Below are 16,706 nucleotides of genomic sequence, written 5' to 3'. Positions count from 1 at the left end.
AACTTGGCCATGATCTACAGCGTGAGTGTACCTAATTTTTTCTAAGAAAACAGCTTTATAAAACAGTAGTATAGCAGCTAATGCACATTTAGGAAGTACCAAAATCCCCAGAATCACAAGAGCCCATTTAATGACAATGGCAAACAAACCTGCTATCATTAGGATCCACATGAGTCTTTATAGTCACTGAATCTCATGGATACTTGCCACAAGTTCTCCAGATCTAGTCAATTTTTCAAATTTGACTGAGATATTTTTAACAAAGTCTATTACTGTCATCATTTCAAAATTTGGCAGGAGAGCCCAGAAAAACCTCTGTACTACTGATGAAAATCTTTTGGGTCTAAAATGTCACCAAGAATCCAGATCATTCTGGTGGAAGGGTAGAGTAAGCTGAAGAGTAACAAATATATAAACCATCCAGAAGCCACTAGGCTCCATGGAAAATGCTCCCTCCTGGGAGCCATCCAGAAGTAACATGCCCCTTAGGAAAACCTTCCCACCTCCCTTATGAGACTGTAACAGCCATAAAAGGCATGTCTTTATATGTCCCATCCATTAAATTTTTATAAATGTGGAGGTGGGGAATACAATAGTGCTGTTGCACTTCACTTCAACTACTAAATGCACCCTTACCTTTTGTTAGAAAAAACTCAAACGCAGGCAAATGATAAATGATCAAGTCAGAGGTAGTGGTGCTCTGAGATAGCCTGAAAAATCACTTTTGAAGATCCATTAAAATCAGTTGACATGATCACCTTAATGAAAATACCAACAAATGGAAAAGAGTTCTGACTGAGGACACATGTGATACCCAGGGGAATCACGCATCGCCATTGAGGGTTAGAGGGGGAGAAAAAGAAAATGATCTTTGTTTCTAATGAATAGTGTTTGAAAATGACCAAATAAAATAATGTTTTTAAAAAAAAAGAAAGGTAAAAAAGCCTCCCCTTCCCCAATTTTTCAATCCAAGATTCCACTTCACCTTCCTCTCCTCCTTTCCCACCTACAATTTCACTCTAAAATAAACTCTGGCAATATAATTTTTTCATTCAGAAAGTTTAAAAAAAATCGAGATTTTTTTAGCTCATTAAATTCTCTAAAGGTTGTATATAGGTTGTAACCAGTTTGATGGAGTCCATCCATCCATCATCTTTGTGACAATTAACAAAGACAAAAAGTAACAAAAGACCATTTAGGCAACATGTGATCTCAAAGGATCTGGTGACAAACCCAGCATCCATAAGAATCTCTCGTTTTGCCATGGAAAAGGGTTTTTGCAAGTTGTTTATGGACTTTTACAATGGTATTTTCTCCAGTCCAGTCATGGGGGAGAGTACAAATAAATACAATGTAATGGCACATATAGTTAAAGGCCAAAATACAGTAGTTGAAAATGATATAGTGAAATGGAACATTATAGATTAGGTTAATATGTGAACTGAGCAAACAAAATTAAATCTTAAAGCAAACAATCATGAAATACAATAAATGTGACAGGATACGGGCACTGAATCCAAGAGTCCTTTTATCCAATTTTGATAGCTGAGTTACAGAGATTTCTTCACTATTTGAAGGGGAATAAACTGAAACATCATTAAAACAGTGGAGACTGAAAAGGCTTTAAAATTTTCCCCCAGACTCTTTTAAAGTTCCTTCCCCTCCCACTATCATCATCCATCTAGGTTCCTTTGGTCACACTTCAGGGGTTCCCCATACCTGCACTGAGCGTAGTTTGAATGAACCCCATATTGGATGTGTTGCAGAAACTAGGCAGGCCAGAATGGCAAGGGGGTGTAGGGAGATGAATCTTTCCTTTGTATTTCAAGATTATACATGCTAACAGCAAGGTTTCCAGTCAGTACACTAAGGAATAGCAGCAAGAAAAGACATACTGAAACTTTGGTAATGCACTGCTCATTGAGTAGGCCATGCTTGCAATTCTACTTCCTGTCGGTAGGTGGTGCTACCCTAGTATGAAGTGGCTACAATTAAGTTAAGAGTAACCTTCCTTCCCCTCCCCCTAGGGGTAAAAAAACACCAGGGAGCTATTTGCTTCTGCTGTCATGTGGGCAGGGGACTTCTGTTCCTCTTGATTTTTCTCCCCAGATATGTGGACAGTGAGTTAAGAGGGTGGAAAATTATCCTCAGGTAAAAGCCTTTAGGAAGCTACTTGTTGCCTAAAAGAAACACCCATGCCTCCAAGGTAGCAGCAAGCACTCAGGTGTTAGCAATGCAAGGGAAAGAGGGAAATTTATACTTTACCAGTCACTCCGAAAGTGGCTCGCAAGGACCCCCAGCTAGTGTATTCAGGAGAATTCGTGGCAGACTCGGGGCAGCAGATTCAACAATGGCATCAGCAGTGGTGGGAGCACCAGCAATGAGAGAAGGAGCAGCAGCGAGGACAGCAGAGGCTTTTAAAACTAATCTATTTGTCTAATTAAACAATTGCTCTACCAACTCAGGGAGGAGCAAGGGTTCTAAACTCCAGACTTCTGGTTGTTGCAATGTAAGATTTAAGTTAATATCCAGTAACTCCAAGTATTTTATAAGGTTTATTAATAATCACTTGAAGTAGAAGAAAATAAAAAGAACAAAAGTAAAAACCTGAGTAAAAAACACATGAGTAAAATTCCCTGCCTCTCACCTCACCTCACCTCCATATACCATGATCAGGGGAAAAGAGAGAGAGGGATGGGGTCACACACAAACTTTATCTCCAAAACATAAGTATGTAATTTGAGAACGAAAGTGGGATTCTGGGATTTAGTGTTCCGGCGAGCAGATCGTAATTACACATATGCTATCTCCCTACCCTTATACATTTTTCCATGCTTAGAATTCATTCACTTGCCTTTCAGGCTCCTTCTGTTCCTTCATCCTCAGTGGAATCTCAGTGAAATGAAACTATTGTTTGAGACAGCTCATTTCACTTTTAATAGCTCTTAATTGTTAATTTTTTTCTTTATAGCCTACCTAGTAGTAGTAGTTTTTGGTTTTTTTTTTCCTCCAGTCTCTGACCCCCACCTGACACCCAGCTCTCACTTGTGGCTCCCAGTAGCTGCTAGCATGTGGCAGCGGCCACACCCCGGGCAAAGGCTTTGACAGGCCAGCCAAACCTTGTGAGGGTAGCCATTGGGTCATCGACCCATGGTGAACCAGGGCTTTGCTCACCCAGCATATGAAGACTGCTTCGGCTGAACAGATGGAAGAAACCAATAAGAAGGTTCAACGGCTGAGAGGGCGACGCAGAGAAGCACTGTGGAGTGCTTAGGGCGTGTTGGAGCACAAAGGACAACACGGCCATCCAATGCAGCTGAGGAAGTCTTCAGACGTAACAATTTTTTTCGTTCCACTGGACCCAGGCTTCCAACGCCGAGAGAGTGGGACTATCTTTGTGCGTCGACTTGTCCACTTAAATCTCCTTCACGCACAAGTATCTTTGTGCACACTCATCTATCCTAACCCCGTCCACCCTCTTCAAGACCTGCGGTGATGGGGGAGTGACGACACAACAGGTGGAGGTGACCACTGGCAGTTGTAGTCACGATCCTGCACGTAGGCGGCCCACGGACCAGTGGTCGCTCGGCCCTGTGGGCAGCAGGGACGTTCGGCAGCATCCTGGGTGACTGAGCAGCCCTCTCTAGGACAGCACTGCTCACCCTAATCAAGGGAGGGGACTAGAAAAGGTGTCCCAAACATTGCCTGCCCTACAAACACCCGGTCAGCACACCGAGGCTGGCGGGTCATCCCCTTTAAGCGGTCGAAATCAAAGGAAAAATACAAAGAAACTCCTACTAGGAGCATGGGACATCAGGACATTACTTGATAGAGAGAATACCCCAAGACCTGAGAGAAGAACAGCTCTAATCGGTAAAGAACTGGCGCGATATAACATCGACATCGCAGCCTTAAGCGAAACACGCTTACCAGAAGAGGGATCACTCAGCGAACCCACCACTGGATACACCTTCTTCTGGAAAGATAGAGCCTCAAATGAAGACAGAATCCACGGTGTTGGCCTGGCCATCAAGACCAGTTTGCTCAAACAGCTGCCAGACTTGCCTGTGGGCATCAGCGAGAGGCTCATGAAGATCCGTTTGCCTCTCAGCAAAGACCGGTATGCCACAATCATCAGCGCATATGCCCCAACATTGACCAGCACAGAGGAGACCATCGAGCAGTTCTACTCTGACCTGAGTGCCTTCCTGCACTCAGTGCCCACAAATGACAAGCTGATACTACTGGGAGACTTCAACGCCCACGTAGACCAGGACCATGAAAGATGGAAAGGAGTGCTCGGCAAACATGGCGTGGGCAAAATGAACAACAACAGCCTACTGCTACTCAGCAAATGCTCAGAGTTAGAACTCACCATCACGAACACTGTGTTCAGAATGGCGAACAAATATAAAACAACGTGGATGCACACAAGATCAAAACAGTGGCATCTCATTGACTACATCATTGTACGCCAGCGAGACATCCAGGATGAAAAGATCACCAGAGCCATGAGAGGAGCTGAATACTGGACAGACCACCGATTGGTTAGAGCGACTCTTCAAATGCGCATTGCGCCTTGCCATCCAAAACACACCCAGACAGTTCGCGCATTTTACAATGTGAGTTTTCTTAGAGATCCATCTTATTTGCAAACATTCCAGTCCTGCCTGGACAACAAGCTGTCTGCCAAGGGACCACTCACTGGAAGGTCAACCGAGAAATGGAACCAGTTCAGAGACGCAGTGAAGGAAACATCAAAGGCAGTCCTAGGCCCAAACCAACGCAACCACCAGGACTGGTTTGACGAGAACAACACTGCTATTGAAGACCTATTGAGCAAGAAGAACAAAGCCTTTATGGAGTGGCAAAATAACCCAAACTCTGCTCCTAAAAAGGACAGATTCAAGTCTCCAAGCCACGGCACAGCGTGAGATCAGGAAGATGCAAGACCGATGGTGGGAAAAAAAGGCAGAAGAAATCCAGCAGTTTGCTGATATGAAAAACTACAAACAATTTTTCAGTGCTCTCAAGACTGTCTATGGGCCATTAAAACCCACCACCACTCCCTTGCTATCCTCTGATGGTGACACTCTCATAAAAGATAAAAAAGCCTTCAGCAACAGGTGGAAAGAACATTTCAGTCAGCTTCTCAACCGACCCTCTTCAGTTGACCAAAGTGCCATTGACCAGATCCCTCAAAACCGCTCCATTGAACAACTTAATTTCCCTCCTTCAATAGAGGAATTCCAAAAAGCCATTAAACAAATGAGTGCAGGCAAGGCACCTGGTAAAGACGGGATCCCAACCGAGGTGTACAAGGCCTTAAATGGAAAGGCGCTCCAGGCATTCCACATAGTACTGACCAGCATATGGGAAGAGGAAGACATGCCCCCAGAACTCAGAGATGCCTCCATCATAGCCCTATACAAGAACAAAGGCTCACGAGCAGCCTGTGACAACTACAGAGGCATCTCACTACTCTCCACTGCCGGAAAGATTCTCGCCCGTGTTATACTCAACAGAATCCTGTCATCTGTTTCAGAGCAGAACCTGCCTGAATCACAATGTGGCTTCCGACCAGATCGTAGCACCATCGACATGGTCTTCACGGTGAGGCAAATGCAAGAAAAATGCCTTGAGCAGAACCTGAGTCTCTACATTGTCTTCATAGACCTGACAAATGCATTCGACACAGTGAACAGGGACGCATTGTGGGTGATCCTCAGCAAGCTCAGTTGTCAAACTGTCAAACCAGCAAAATTTGTCAAACTGATCCAGCTCTTTCATGTCGACATGACAGGGGAAGTCCTATCTGGTGGAGAGACTTCTGATCGCTTCAACATCTCCAATGGCATGAAACAAAGCTGTGTCCTCGTTCTGGTACTATTCAACCTATTTTTCACCCAAGTATTACGACATGCTGTGATGGATCTAGACATGGACGTCTACATCAAATACCGACTGGATGGCTCACTATTTGACCTTCGCCGCCTGACTGCAAAAACAAAGACAACAGAGAGACTCATCCTGGAAGCTCTCTTTGCAGATGACTGTGCTCTCATGGCCCACCAAGAAATCATCTCCAAACCATTGTGGACAGGTTCTCCACCGCAACAAAACTGTTTGGCCTGACTATCAGCCTCAGCAAAACAGGTGCTGTTCCAACCTGCACCAGGGAGGCCAACGAACCAGCCGTGCATTACAATCGATGGCACGCAGCTTTCTAACGTCAACACTTTCAAGTACCTGGGCAGCACCATCACCAACGACTGGTCCCTAAACCACAAGATTAATGCCAGGATCCAAAAGGCCAGCCAGGCACTTGGGCGGCTGTGCTGCAAAGTCCTCCAACACAGAGGTGTAAGCACTGCAACGAAGCTCAAAGTGTATAAAGCAGTGGTCCTCAGCTCACTCCTGTACGGTTGTGAGACATGGACACTGTACCAGAAGCACATGAAATAGCTGGAGCAATTCCACCAACGCTCCCTCCGGTCAATCATGAGGATCCGATGGCAGGACCGAATCACCAACCAGGAAGTCCTCGACAGAGCCAACTCCACCAGCATCAAAGTCATGGTCCTCAATACCCAGCTACGATGGTCTGGACATGTCATCCGCATGGACCCACAGCGAATACCAAGACAGGTATTCTATGGTGAACTGTCAGCTGGACTCAGGAAACAAGGCCGGCCGAAGAAAAGATTCAAGGATCAGCTAAAGTCCAAATTGAAGTGGGCTGGCATTACACCGAAGCAACTAGAACTCGCTGCCTCTGACAGAAGCAGCTGGCGAACCCACATTAACTATGCCACCACTACCTTTGAAGATGAGCGACGTCGACGTCTTGCCACTGCGCGTGAACGCCGACACCAGGCCACAACTGTACCTCCCGTAACAACTGGCGTCCCATGCCCCATGTGCCACAAACTGTGCGCCTCAGCCTTTGGACTCCAAAGCCACATGAGGGTACACTGTAGATGAAACTGCACAAAGACAATAGTCATTCTCGATCACCGAGAGACTACTATATATATATATATATATATATATATATGTATACATAGTAGTAGTATTATATCAAAAGAGATATGTTTGAAGAGCTTTGTATATCATAAAGTTGTCTTACCTGTTAATAAGCCTAAATCTTGGTCTTTTCACTTTTTTTTTACCTTCACTGATTTTTTCAGGTTTTTAATACTCTTTCTCTTCTCAAATTTCCTTGTTCATTTATCTCTGTGTATCTTTTTTAACTCTAATAAAAGGTAAACTTAATACCAGGGATTTTTATCTTTGTGACTAGAAAAAATGACCTTGTGTACATACATAGGTGATTAATAAATCTTTTTAATAAAACTGAAGTAATGAACACAGACATTTATAATCATTGGCCTGTATGTAACATTTTGTCTGATCAAAACAAGTGACACTGTCAAAACTACATTTTGTGAAAAGGTAAAGTTGATGAGACACTCTGTAATTACAACAACTTGTAAGAGGGAAAATTATGATACTGGCTGTAAATTAGTAATTTTATTAAATCAAAAATAATAAGGGGAATAGATGGAAAAAAGGAGAGAGATATATATAGGTTAAACTTATCCTTGCAGCTCCATTTAGCTTACTATTCTGTGGCTGCCATTAGGACTCCCTACTCACTTCCTGGGAAGTCCAGCTAGCAACTCACACTGAAGAGAGAACAGCAAAATCTGCTCTTGCCTCAGTTTATCAAACCTTTTCTCAGCCCACTAACACATCACATCTTAGCAGCCAACTAGGCTTTCTAGTTTCTTTTAACCCTTAACTTCCATCTTAGAATCAATATTGTGTTCCAAGGCAGAAGAGTGATAAGGGCTAGGCAATAGGGTTTAAGTGAATTGCCGAGGGTCACATAGCTGGGAAGCGTCTGAGGCCAGATTTGAATGTAGGATCTCTTGTCTCTGAGGTCTGGCTCTCAATCCACTGAGCTACCCAGCTGCCCCCTGGCTTTCTATTTTGCGCAGGGGACATCCGCCCTTTTCCCTGTCTCATGATCTCTTGACTCTGTTGCTGCCTTTTTCCAACTACCATTCTGTTCTCCTGACTTAATTCACCCAATGATTTCCTTCACATAATTAAGTTCTGGCTCACTGCAAGAATCTAGGAATTGACATCACCTTCATGTCTCTAGAAAGGGGGGAGGGTAAAACTCCAAACAAACTGCAGTCTGATCTATTTTTTAATTGGTAAATGGAAAGTAGACAAAAGGAAAGAGACTGGTTGACAATTATTTCTTAGTAAAGCTTAAATAATGCAAAATAGGCAATACGTTAAGAAGGTCAAATTGACCAAAATCTTGATTGGCTAAAAAACACTTGGCCTTGTTTGCCCCTTGTTACATGTGCTGCCATAGAGACATTGCAGCCAAGGGCAGGAGAGATTGAAAGTGTAATCTAACTTATTAACCTTTTGGGGAAAGTATGCTAAGTTTATCAGCAATATTGCCTTATAAAACCATGAAGAAATTGTGAACCTTAAAGATTCTCAGACCCTACTTCATAAGGTTAGAATTGTAAACCTTAAAAATTCCCCATTGGGACCATTCTCCATTTGGGCAGTGAAAGTAACTTAGATCAGGAATGTGAGAACTCTATTTGACCATAGTTAAGCATGTCTTAGGGGAAGATAAAGTTGTAAACTCTTTGCTGAACAGTGAAAAGTACTTAAACCCATACTTATAGTAAGACAAAAAGTTCTTTAAGCTATGCCTATTTTTGGATATAATACAAAAGGGTGCTAAGTACCTATGAAGGTCAGGGAACTTGTGAACTTACAAGGAGCAAGAGGTGAATTACTCAAAAGATTAGTCTACTCAGGTGTGAACTAAGAATGGTCTGTCCTTTGAAAAACGTCTACTGTAATTGGTAGATGTAAGAACTTAGGGGAGGTGACATAGGAGAAAATTCCATTTAAAAGGAGACAAAAAGCCCTCTCTTGGGGACAGTCAGCTAGGAAAGGCTGAATTGAAGGAGACAGCTGGCCATGGCTGCCTTGAAGGGTCTCTCTCAGGGACATTCAGACTCATTCAGATTCAGGATTGAGCTGGTGGAGTCAGCTGAAATGAAGCTGGCCTGGTGTCACTAGAATCCTTGCTTGAACAGATCTTGTGGTGAGTGATTAAGGACTGACTGATCTTTCTTTTAGGGCGTAGGCCTGGGCTGGCCAGGGCTACCCTGGGCTGGCCTATCCTTTTCTCATTATTTCCTTTTTCTCTCTTTCTTTAATTCGTCATTGTATTATTAATTAAATTCTCTATAAAACCCAATTGACTTGGGTATATTTATAATTGGGAATATTTCCCTGGCGACCACCTTATATTTGATTTGAAACAAGACACTGTAGTGAAAACATATTTTCTGCAGTCACAATTTACTCATCTACTCATATCTACTACAATTTAAGTCTTCCACTATTTTAATTATTACAGTTTATGGCTCCAACCATTTTAACTCTTACAAAATTAGAAAATGAGACTAAAGAGAGGTGGTGATAAATCTTGCTAAGCTGTTTCATCCAAGAGCATCATTTGTAAGTGCATTCAGGAAGAGAATAAAGAACAGATATGAAATTAAATAGATCATCAGATATTTACAAAATAAAAGTATCTACTTTTGAATTTTACTACTTTGCTATATGAGGACATGGCATTGACCCTTAAGATAAAGTTATAGAATGGCTGATCCTGACAGATATACAGAAGAAATTTATGTTGGAGGTATCATAATTTTAAAAAGCATTCTAAGATGAGTTTTCAAGATTCTTCAAAAGAGGGAGCATCCTAAAAAAGGGGAAAGGTCACAGATATTCATTTGGGTGAGAGAGAAGTGTTAAGGAAAAAATAGATTATTAAAGAAGACTATCAGCAACAACCAAACTATTCTTACTTTTCATCAATGTAATGAGACTATTTTTTGCAGTATATCCTTGATGAAAATTTGAGAAGGGAATCAGGCAGACTTTTATGCTTTTTACTTGACTAAACAAGTTGTTGACTCTAGAAAATGTAAAGTAGACTAGGAGAGAGACACTGAATGACAATTATTTCTTAGTAAAGTTTAAATAGAACATGATGTTCTATAATAGTGATGGCAAACATATAGTACAAGTGCCAAAGATGGCCTACAGAGCATTCTCTGAGAGCACTTGGCCACTCTCCTTTCCCACTCCATTTCCCCCCAGAGTTCATTACTAGAAAGGCAAAAGGACTTGGACAGAGCTGCTGCTTTTTTCCATCTCTCCACCTAGCCTGATGACATTTTTTTTACTTCACCTGCCCCTCTGCCCAACGGTGTGATGGGAGTGCACAGGGGATAAGGTGAGTGACTCACACATTGCAGAACTGGAGGGGAGCAGAGCCCTTAGCCTACTGACCTCCCCTCTCTACACTTGCTGAGGGCATTTCTCACTTCATCTGCCCCTTCACCCAGCAGCCCACTGGGAGTGCTTTTTCCCTCCCCTCTTTGGAGTAAAGGGTGGGACAGGGCATACCCAGCATATGGCAGGTTGGGGTACAGGCAGGGCCCAGCATGTCATCTTCTTTAACTGTTCTATAGCATAAAGCATCTTAAAAATCACAAAAAATCACAAAATATGGCTTTGGAGGTTTTGTTCTATTTTATAAACAAGTCTTTGTGTTATATAAGATCTTTTAACAGATGTTTTTTAAATTGTTGGAGCTGCTGTTTGTAAGGCAGTTTGACATAATATAGAAGATCTTGAAATTGGAGTTGGAAGGACCTGGGTTCAAATACTGCCTTTGATATTTAAGTAGTTGTATGACCCTGGGTATAAAATGAAGAGTGATTTCTTAGGGCCCTTTCAGTTGTAAGGTTATGATCTTATAAGTTTATAAGTTAATGTTCTTCATTGGTATTCTTAGGTGTATTATGAGTTGTAAAAGTGTCTTAAAGAGTTTTTTTTAAGTTTTCTTAGTTTTACACATTTAGAACAGGAGGAGAATAAAGTATACCAATTGTATCAATTCCAGAATACTACAAAAGTCTCCCCAGTAAAATACATAATTCTGAAACAATTATCAATTTAACTTCTTACCCTGGAGGAACAAAGTGATTGAGAAATACATATTACCTAGGGTTTGACCAGTGATCTTAGGTGCTTGTTGCTTTAGAAACATTTCTTTAATACCTGTATTCTCTTAGTGATAACATATATGTGAATCATAGACTACTATAACAAAACAGCTGAGGTGGCAGATGACTTTAATGAGAAGACCAGGTTGCAGTACATTATCAAAGAAACTTATAAATGAGAAGCAATATAAAAGTGTAACAAAACATAACAAAATGAAAATATGTAGCTCATATAGAAAGAATGCAGTAACAAATATATAACCTGGATATGTTTACCCCATACATATTAAGAACTAACATATTGGTTAGCTCTTGTGTCAGATAACAAACGAAGATTGATGAGAGAGACAGATTGGGAAGACTTGAGGAATTGTAGTTTTGTACATTTGGAGGTAGTATTTATATTGATAAATATTTTTCTAAGTAAAAAGTATCAAATTTGAGGTAGTGTAGTTATAGGTCAGTGATGTCAAATTGAAATAGACATTCCCTGTAGGCTATATATTGTCTTAGAAAACCACAAATTAACAAGCTATGCTCTATAGTTTTTTTATCTTAAGCATTTTCCAATTACATTTAAATCTGGTTCAGGCTGAATTTGCAGGCCACTTGGCCAGCATCCCAGTGATTCTATTTGGCATTTGACTGAAAGTTGGGTTTCTGTTGGGTTATTCTCTATAATGTAGCTTGAAAATCCATTTGATACGAGTCATTCTTTCAAAGGCAAAGTATATTCAGGAAATAATTTTTCTAAGGGTTTAGCTTCAGTCATTGCTATTTGAATTAAATTGAATAGATGTCCAATATTTTAGAAGTTTGCTGTTTCTAAAGGGAACTTGTAGAGAATTAAAGGGCAGGATTTGTTTGCTTCTTAATGCTACCTTTAATCCTTACCATTATGTTTGTTAGGGATGAAAATGCTAAAGCATGTGAAGCTAAAAGTCTTTGGCGTGATTTCAAAGTAGATCTGACTTTAAACTATCCTATTCTCAATACTAAACATACTGCTAATCCAGCCAGTATTTAATTATTTGAAATCTAAAACTTTCCATGTAATTCTAAATCAAACCATATTTAGGGTAATAAAGGACCTTAAAAGCCAGATAGTTACCGTAACCCTCATTTTAAAGATGTGGAAACATACAAGATTCAGTGTCTTGCTTAAGGTCACACAGCTAGTAAAAGTGCTATGTAGATGCAAGATTAGCATTTCACTCCAAAACCAGTGAATATTTTTTTCACTATATCAAATTACTTTTATAAAATTTTGTCATTGCAAATGGGCATTTATCAATGAACTGATTTTTTTTTTGTCTTCTAGCAAATTAAGAATCAATATAAATATTACTGTTGCTATGAAGTGTCAATGTAAGTATCTCTTCTATTTGATGACTTGCAGTGCTTTTAAAATTTCAAACAATTAGTTTTATTTTCCCTTTTTTTTCTTGCTAGGTTTTAAAGTTTTCATCATTGTTAATTTGATTACTGAAATTTACTTTGTTTCCAAAATAGAAATTTTTTCACAGTGGCTCTTTACTCTGAGAATCTTTCTCATATTTCTCCTTTTGAAGAAAGGAGGTTATTACTTTCTCCAGTGTAGTTATATCATTGGACTATGAGGAGTTATCATAATAAAAGGATTTAGGGAAGAGATACTTAACATTTAAAAAAACACTTATTAACCTCTCCTTTCCATTTTGTTCCTCTATGTATACTGTCCTCTTTTATGCAGGAATCAAGTTTTCTTTTTAAAAGTGGTAAATTCTGTAATCCGCTGTCATTATTTTCTTAATGATACTTGTACAAAATTGTAGAAATTTATACATGTTACAGAGTAGATATTTTCAAATTAAAGTTGTTTCATAGATGAGGGATGCCTTTACACAGAAATTACATATGAGTTTCATCTTGCCTAAAGGACAGAGATAAAAACTCCATTATTACAGGAACTTTAAAAAGATGCCAAATTGAATCAGAAAAGCACTAAAAAAATTCATTTTGGAGAAGTCCTGTACAAGTGCTTTATTTTTCAGTGATCTCATCCTATGTTCAGGAAGAAGTTATGTCAGACATAAAATATTTTGCTAAGAAGGGATGAATGGAGCTGAGTACCCAATACTTGTATATACACTGGAATGTCATAGTTTTTTAACCAGTGTTTGGTATTGAATAGATAATATATTTACTTGTTGAACTTTTGCCTTATGCAGGATGTTTCATACCACATACCAAAGGATATTTCTTCTTTTCAAAGTAAACTATTTTGAAGTAATAATTCTATAAAGCATGAGGATAATTTTTAGAGGCATTTGTGTCAGCTTTAATATGATTCTTACATTTGGTGTCATGTTAAACTGTTATTCAACATTCTTTGGTTTAATAATGAAGTTTATATTTATTATATAGAACCCTCTGTGTCATTTAGCTTATCAGTAAAAATTGAAAAAGATATTGCAGTTCTTTGAGCCTTATAATCTAGCAACTTGTAGCTTTTAAGCAAAAATAGTAGCAGCATAGGAAGTGATTCTGTAAACCATGTCTTTTTTCTTTTTTTCTCAGCTTATAATATTTTCTTCTATATATTGTTTCTGGTTGAATAAAGGATTCAAACCTGTTAATACTTACTTTTATTCAGATGTAGGAGCTGATGTATTGGATTTAGCCGAAACAATGGTTGCAGCTGCAGATGGTCTAGTTTATGAACCTGTAAGTTTTCAAGATTTTTTTCAAAACATGCTTAAATTTTCTTTACTGTCTAAATCCTGTGGAATATATTATGTTTCAGGTTTATATGGTCTGATATTGTTTGTTTTTCACATGTCTGTGTTATTTTCCCAACATGGCTCTAAACTGAAGTTTTATGTACTTTTATCCCCTTAATTGTAGAGTATAGAACTTCCTTTGTAGTCGGTGTTCAATTCATGTTTCTTCAGTTATACTAGAAAAATCTTAATGTGGTAATATTTTACATTGTAAAGTTTCAAAATCTTTCTTTACCCTCTCAGTATTTAGAAGAACAGGATATTTCTCTTGTTGGAATGTAGGTTTGATTAAACTCATTTAAATAAGACTTTAATAGCATGCTACTCTACATACACATGAAATATTGTTTTCCTTTGGTAAAAGTTATGTCTCACTGTTAAGTTATCATAGATAAAGCATGTTTAAAAACATTTAGTTTCTCTGTTAGGAGAAATTTATTCTACATATCAAATTCTTCTTATTTTTGAATCTTTGAAGAAAATTTTCAATTATTAGAAGTGTCATCTTGTCATGAAATATCCCCAAATCAGAACCCTAAGTACTCTTCTTAAAATGGACAAATAAGTGTACACATGCCCACACATGTGCGTCTGTGCATACACATACAAGTTCAGAGAGCAGTCATAGGTGATTAAAGGGAGGGGAAAATGATTTCTATAAAGGAAGGTGAAAATAACTGGGGCACTTTAGCATAAATAAGAGAAAATTTATGAGGTAATTTTATATTTCTAGTTTGATTTTAACAAAATAATTTTTATGAGCAACAAGCCCTTCCCCCCTCCCCCCGAATATCTAAACTTTAAAGAGAGTTAAATAATGGTGATTTTATTTGTTCACATCATTAATATCTTGGTTTAATTTAGCCAACATTTATTCACTTCTATTTTGAGGGAGTGGCCTATGGTGGACAGAAGAGGAGGGAGATATGCAAGAACTGTTTTTTAATAGTCAAATTAACAGGTTTTGTGTTTATTGTTTTTTTTTTCTTAAACTAAGAAAATGTAAAATAACCTTTGGTTTTAAGATTCCCCAAATCCCAAATTTTGACAAATTATTGAAGTAAAAGAAGTTGTTTTAAAAAGAAGATCCCTTACCTTCCATCTTTGAATCAATATTATTTGTTGGTTCCAAGGCAAAAGAACAGTAAGAGCATGGCAGTATAGAGTATTATCCTTTTATGTATATCTAACACTTCTCAATGAGATGAAAAACTATGTTAATGACTTTTTTTTGGCCCTCAGTGTCTAATAAATACACTATGGATTATAGTAAGTGGCTGTGGAGGGATTTAAATGTAGGTTTTTCTGACCTCAAATTGAGAGATCATTATACTATACCTGGTCATATAGTATAATAACTTATACTGAGTCCTCACCTAATATTTTATTGATTAGGATAGTGATAAAACAAAATTAAATTATTGGTTGATAATAGTTATTACTTATTATTATTTTTTAATTGCATTGTTTTTCTTGTAGATTTAAAAAAATGGAATAGAATGGAACTAGATAACCCCTATTCAGTCTGTAAAAAAAGGTGGATATGCTAGTAACTTGTTCTTTTCCTTGCTATTTTAGGATTATTGGCAACATGAATAAGTAGCCAGCATATATTTCTACTGCAACAAGTTAGTGTGATTAAATAAAACTCTGCTACCTTTAGCATACTATTTTAAAACCATTTTTCCCCTCCTAGAGTAGACAAATAGACCTAAATTTCCAACATGTCTAAATTTTTTTTACTTAAATACAGCATAGACCAATTATGTATAGGAAATCTCTCCTAGCTCATTCATTTGCTGTGATCCTCAGTGGTCTTGGATATTATATTTATTCATTATCTACTTTTTGCATTATATTATGTATAGTTAGGGACACAACTGAAAGTGGTACACATTACTACCTTAAAGTTTATGAAGCAGATGGGGAAGAAAAAGCACAAAAATTAAATAATACTATTTCAGAAGTTTTATGATTTCATTGGTTTAGCAAATTCTACCAATACTGTGTAAGTCATCCATAGCAATTCTTTTTTTTACCCCCTTTCATAAATCCTCATAAAAGATCTGCTTAGCACATTGAAACTTTCCTTTAGGTCTTCTAGCAATTCATGGAAATGAATATAGTATTTGATTTATGCATCTGTAATCCTTCAACTTAATAACCTTATTTGTAATATCCCGTAGCGTGTTTATAGCCTGGATCTTTCTGCTGCCCTTGAATTATCTGTAATTTTGATAGCAGCTATTTTCCCAACATTCTTAGGAAAAAAAATATATGTATTATATATGTGTGTGTGTATATATATATATCCATATCCACCTATATTAGTTGGATTTTTGTGTCAGGAAGAAGCTTGCTATCCTTGAAAGCAGTTTCCTAATTGTAATCTACTCCTCTTTCTTCCCCGTGTTGACTCCTCCTCACTGTACATCTACAGTTTCTGTTTAAGAGTGATGATGGATTGTGCCATAATCTGAGCAATATTTCTTTAGCCACTTTTTTTTTTCCATCTGGATCAATAGGCTGATCTTTTTTGAGTGATCCATGCCCCTCTATATGGTCCCTTAATTCTGTAAGAGGGGAAATGGGGTTAATTTTAAAAGGGTTGGACTGGATTATTTAAGAGTGTGGTCACTAGGAGTTTAATTAATTCCAAAGAGATTTATTTACAAATTGTAGAAAGAATGAAGTAAGAAATCAGAGAGAGGATAAGGTAAGATATGTAGCCTTAACACTAAGTAATTTACTCTTGACCCCTGGGCAGGGAGAGTTAGTTCTTAAATAGAGGGGCCTCGACCATTGTAGCTGAGGG

The 16,706-nt window shown here is 38.5% G+C and overlaps 1 protein-coding gene across 4 annotated transcripts in view; it reads left to right on the top strand.

Moving 5' to 3' along the window:
- The window catches only part of ERGIC2 (ERGIC and golgi 2), an 85,165-nt gene that overhangs the window by 28,325 nt on the left and 40,134 nt on the right, over positions 1-16,706 (top strand). For all 4 annotated transcript variants that reach the window (XM_001363607.4, XM_056797667.1, XM_056797670.1 and 1 more), the window contains 2 exons: positions 12,451-12,497; positions 13,765-13,835. In XM_001363607.4, coding sequence (XP_001363644.1) covers positions 12,451-12,497; positions 13,765-13,835 — 118 coding nt within the window. The remainder of the gene's footprint in view (positions 1-12,450; positions 12,498-13,764; positions 13,836-16,706) is intronic.

The sequence above is a fragment of the Monodelphis domestica genome, chromosome 5 (genome assembly GCF_027887165.1).
Source record: "Monodelphis domestica isolate mMonDom1 chromosome 5, mMonDom1.pri, whole genome shotgun sequence".
Lineage (NCBI taxonomy): Eukaryota > Metazoa > Chordata > Mammalia > Didelphimorphia > Didelphidae > Monodelphis > Monodelphis domestica.
Note: the sequence above shows the minus strand (reverse complement) of the source record. Positions and strands in the feature narration are given on the sequence as shown.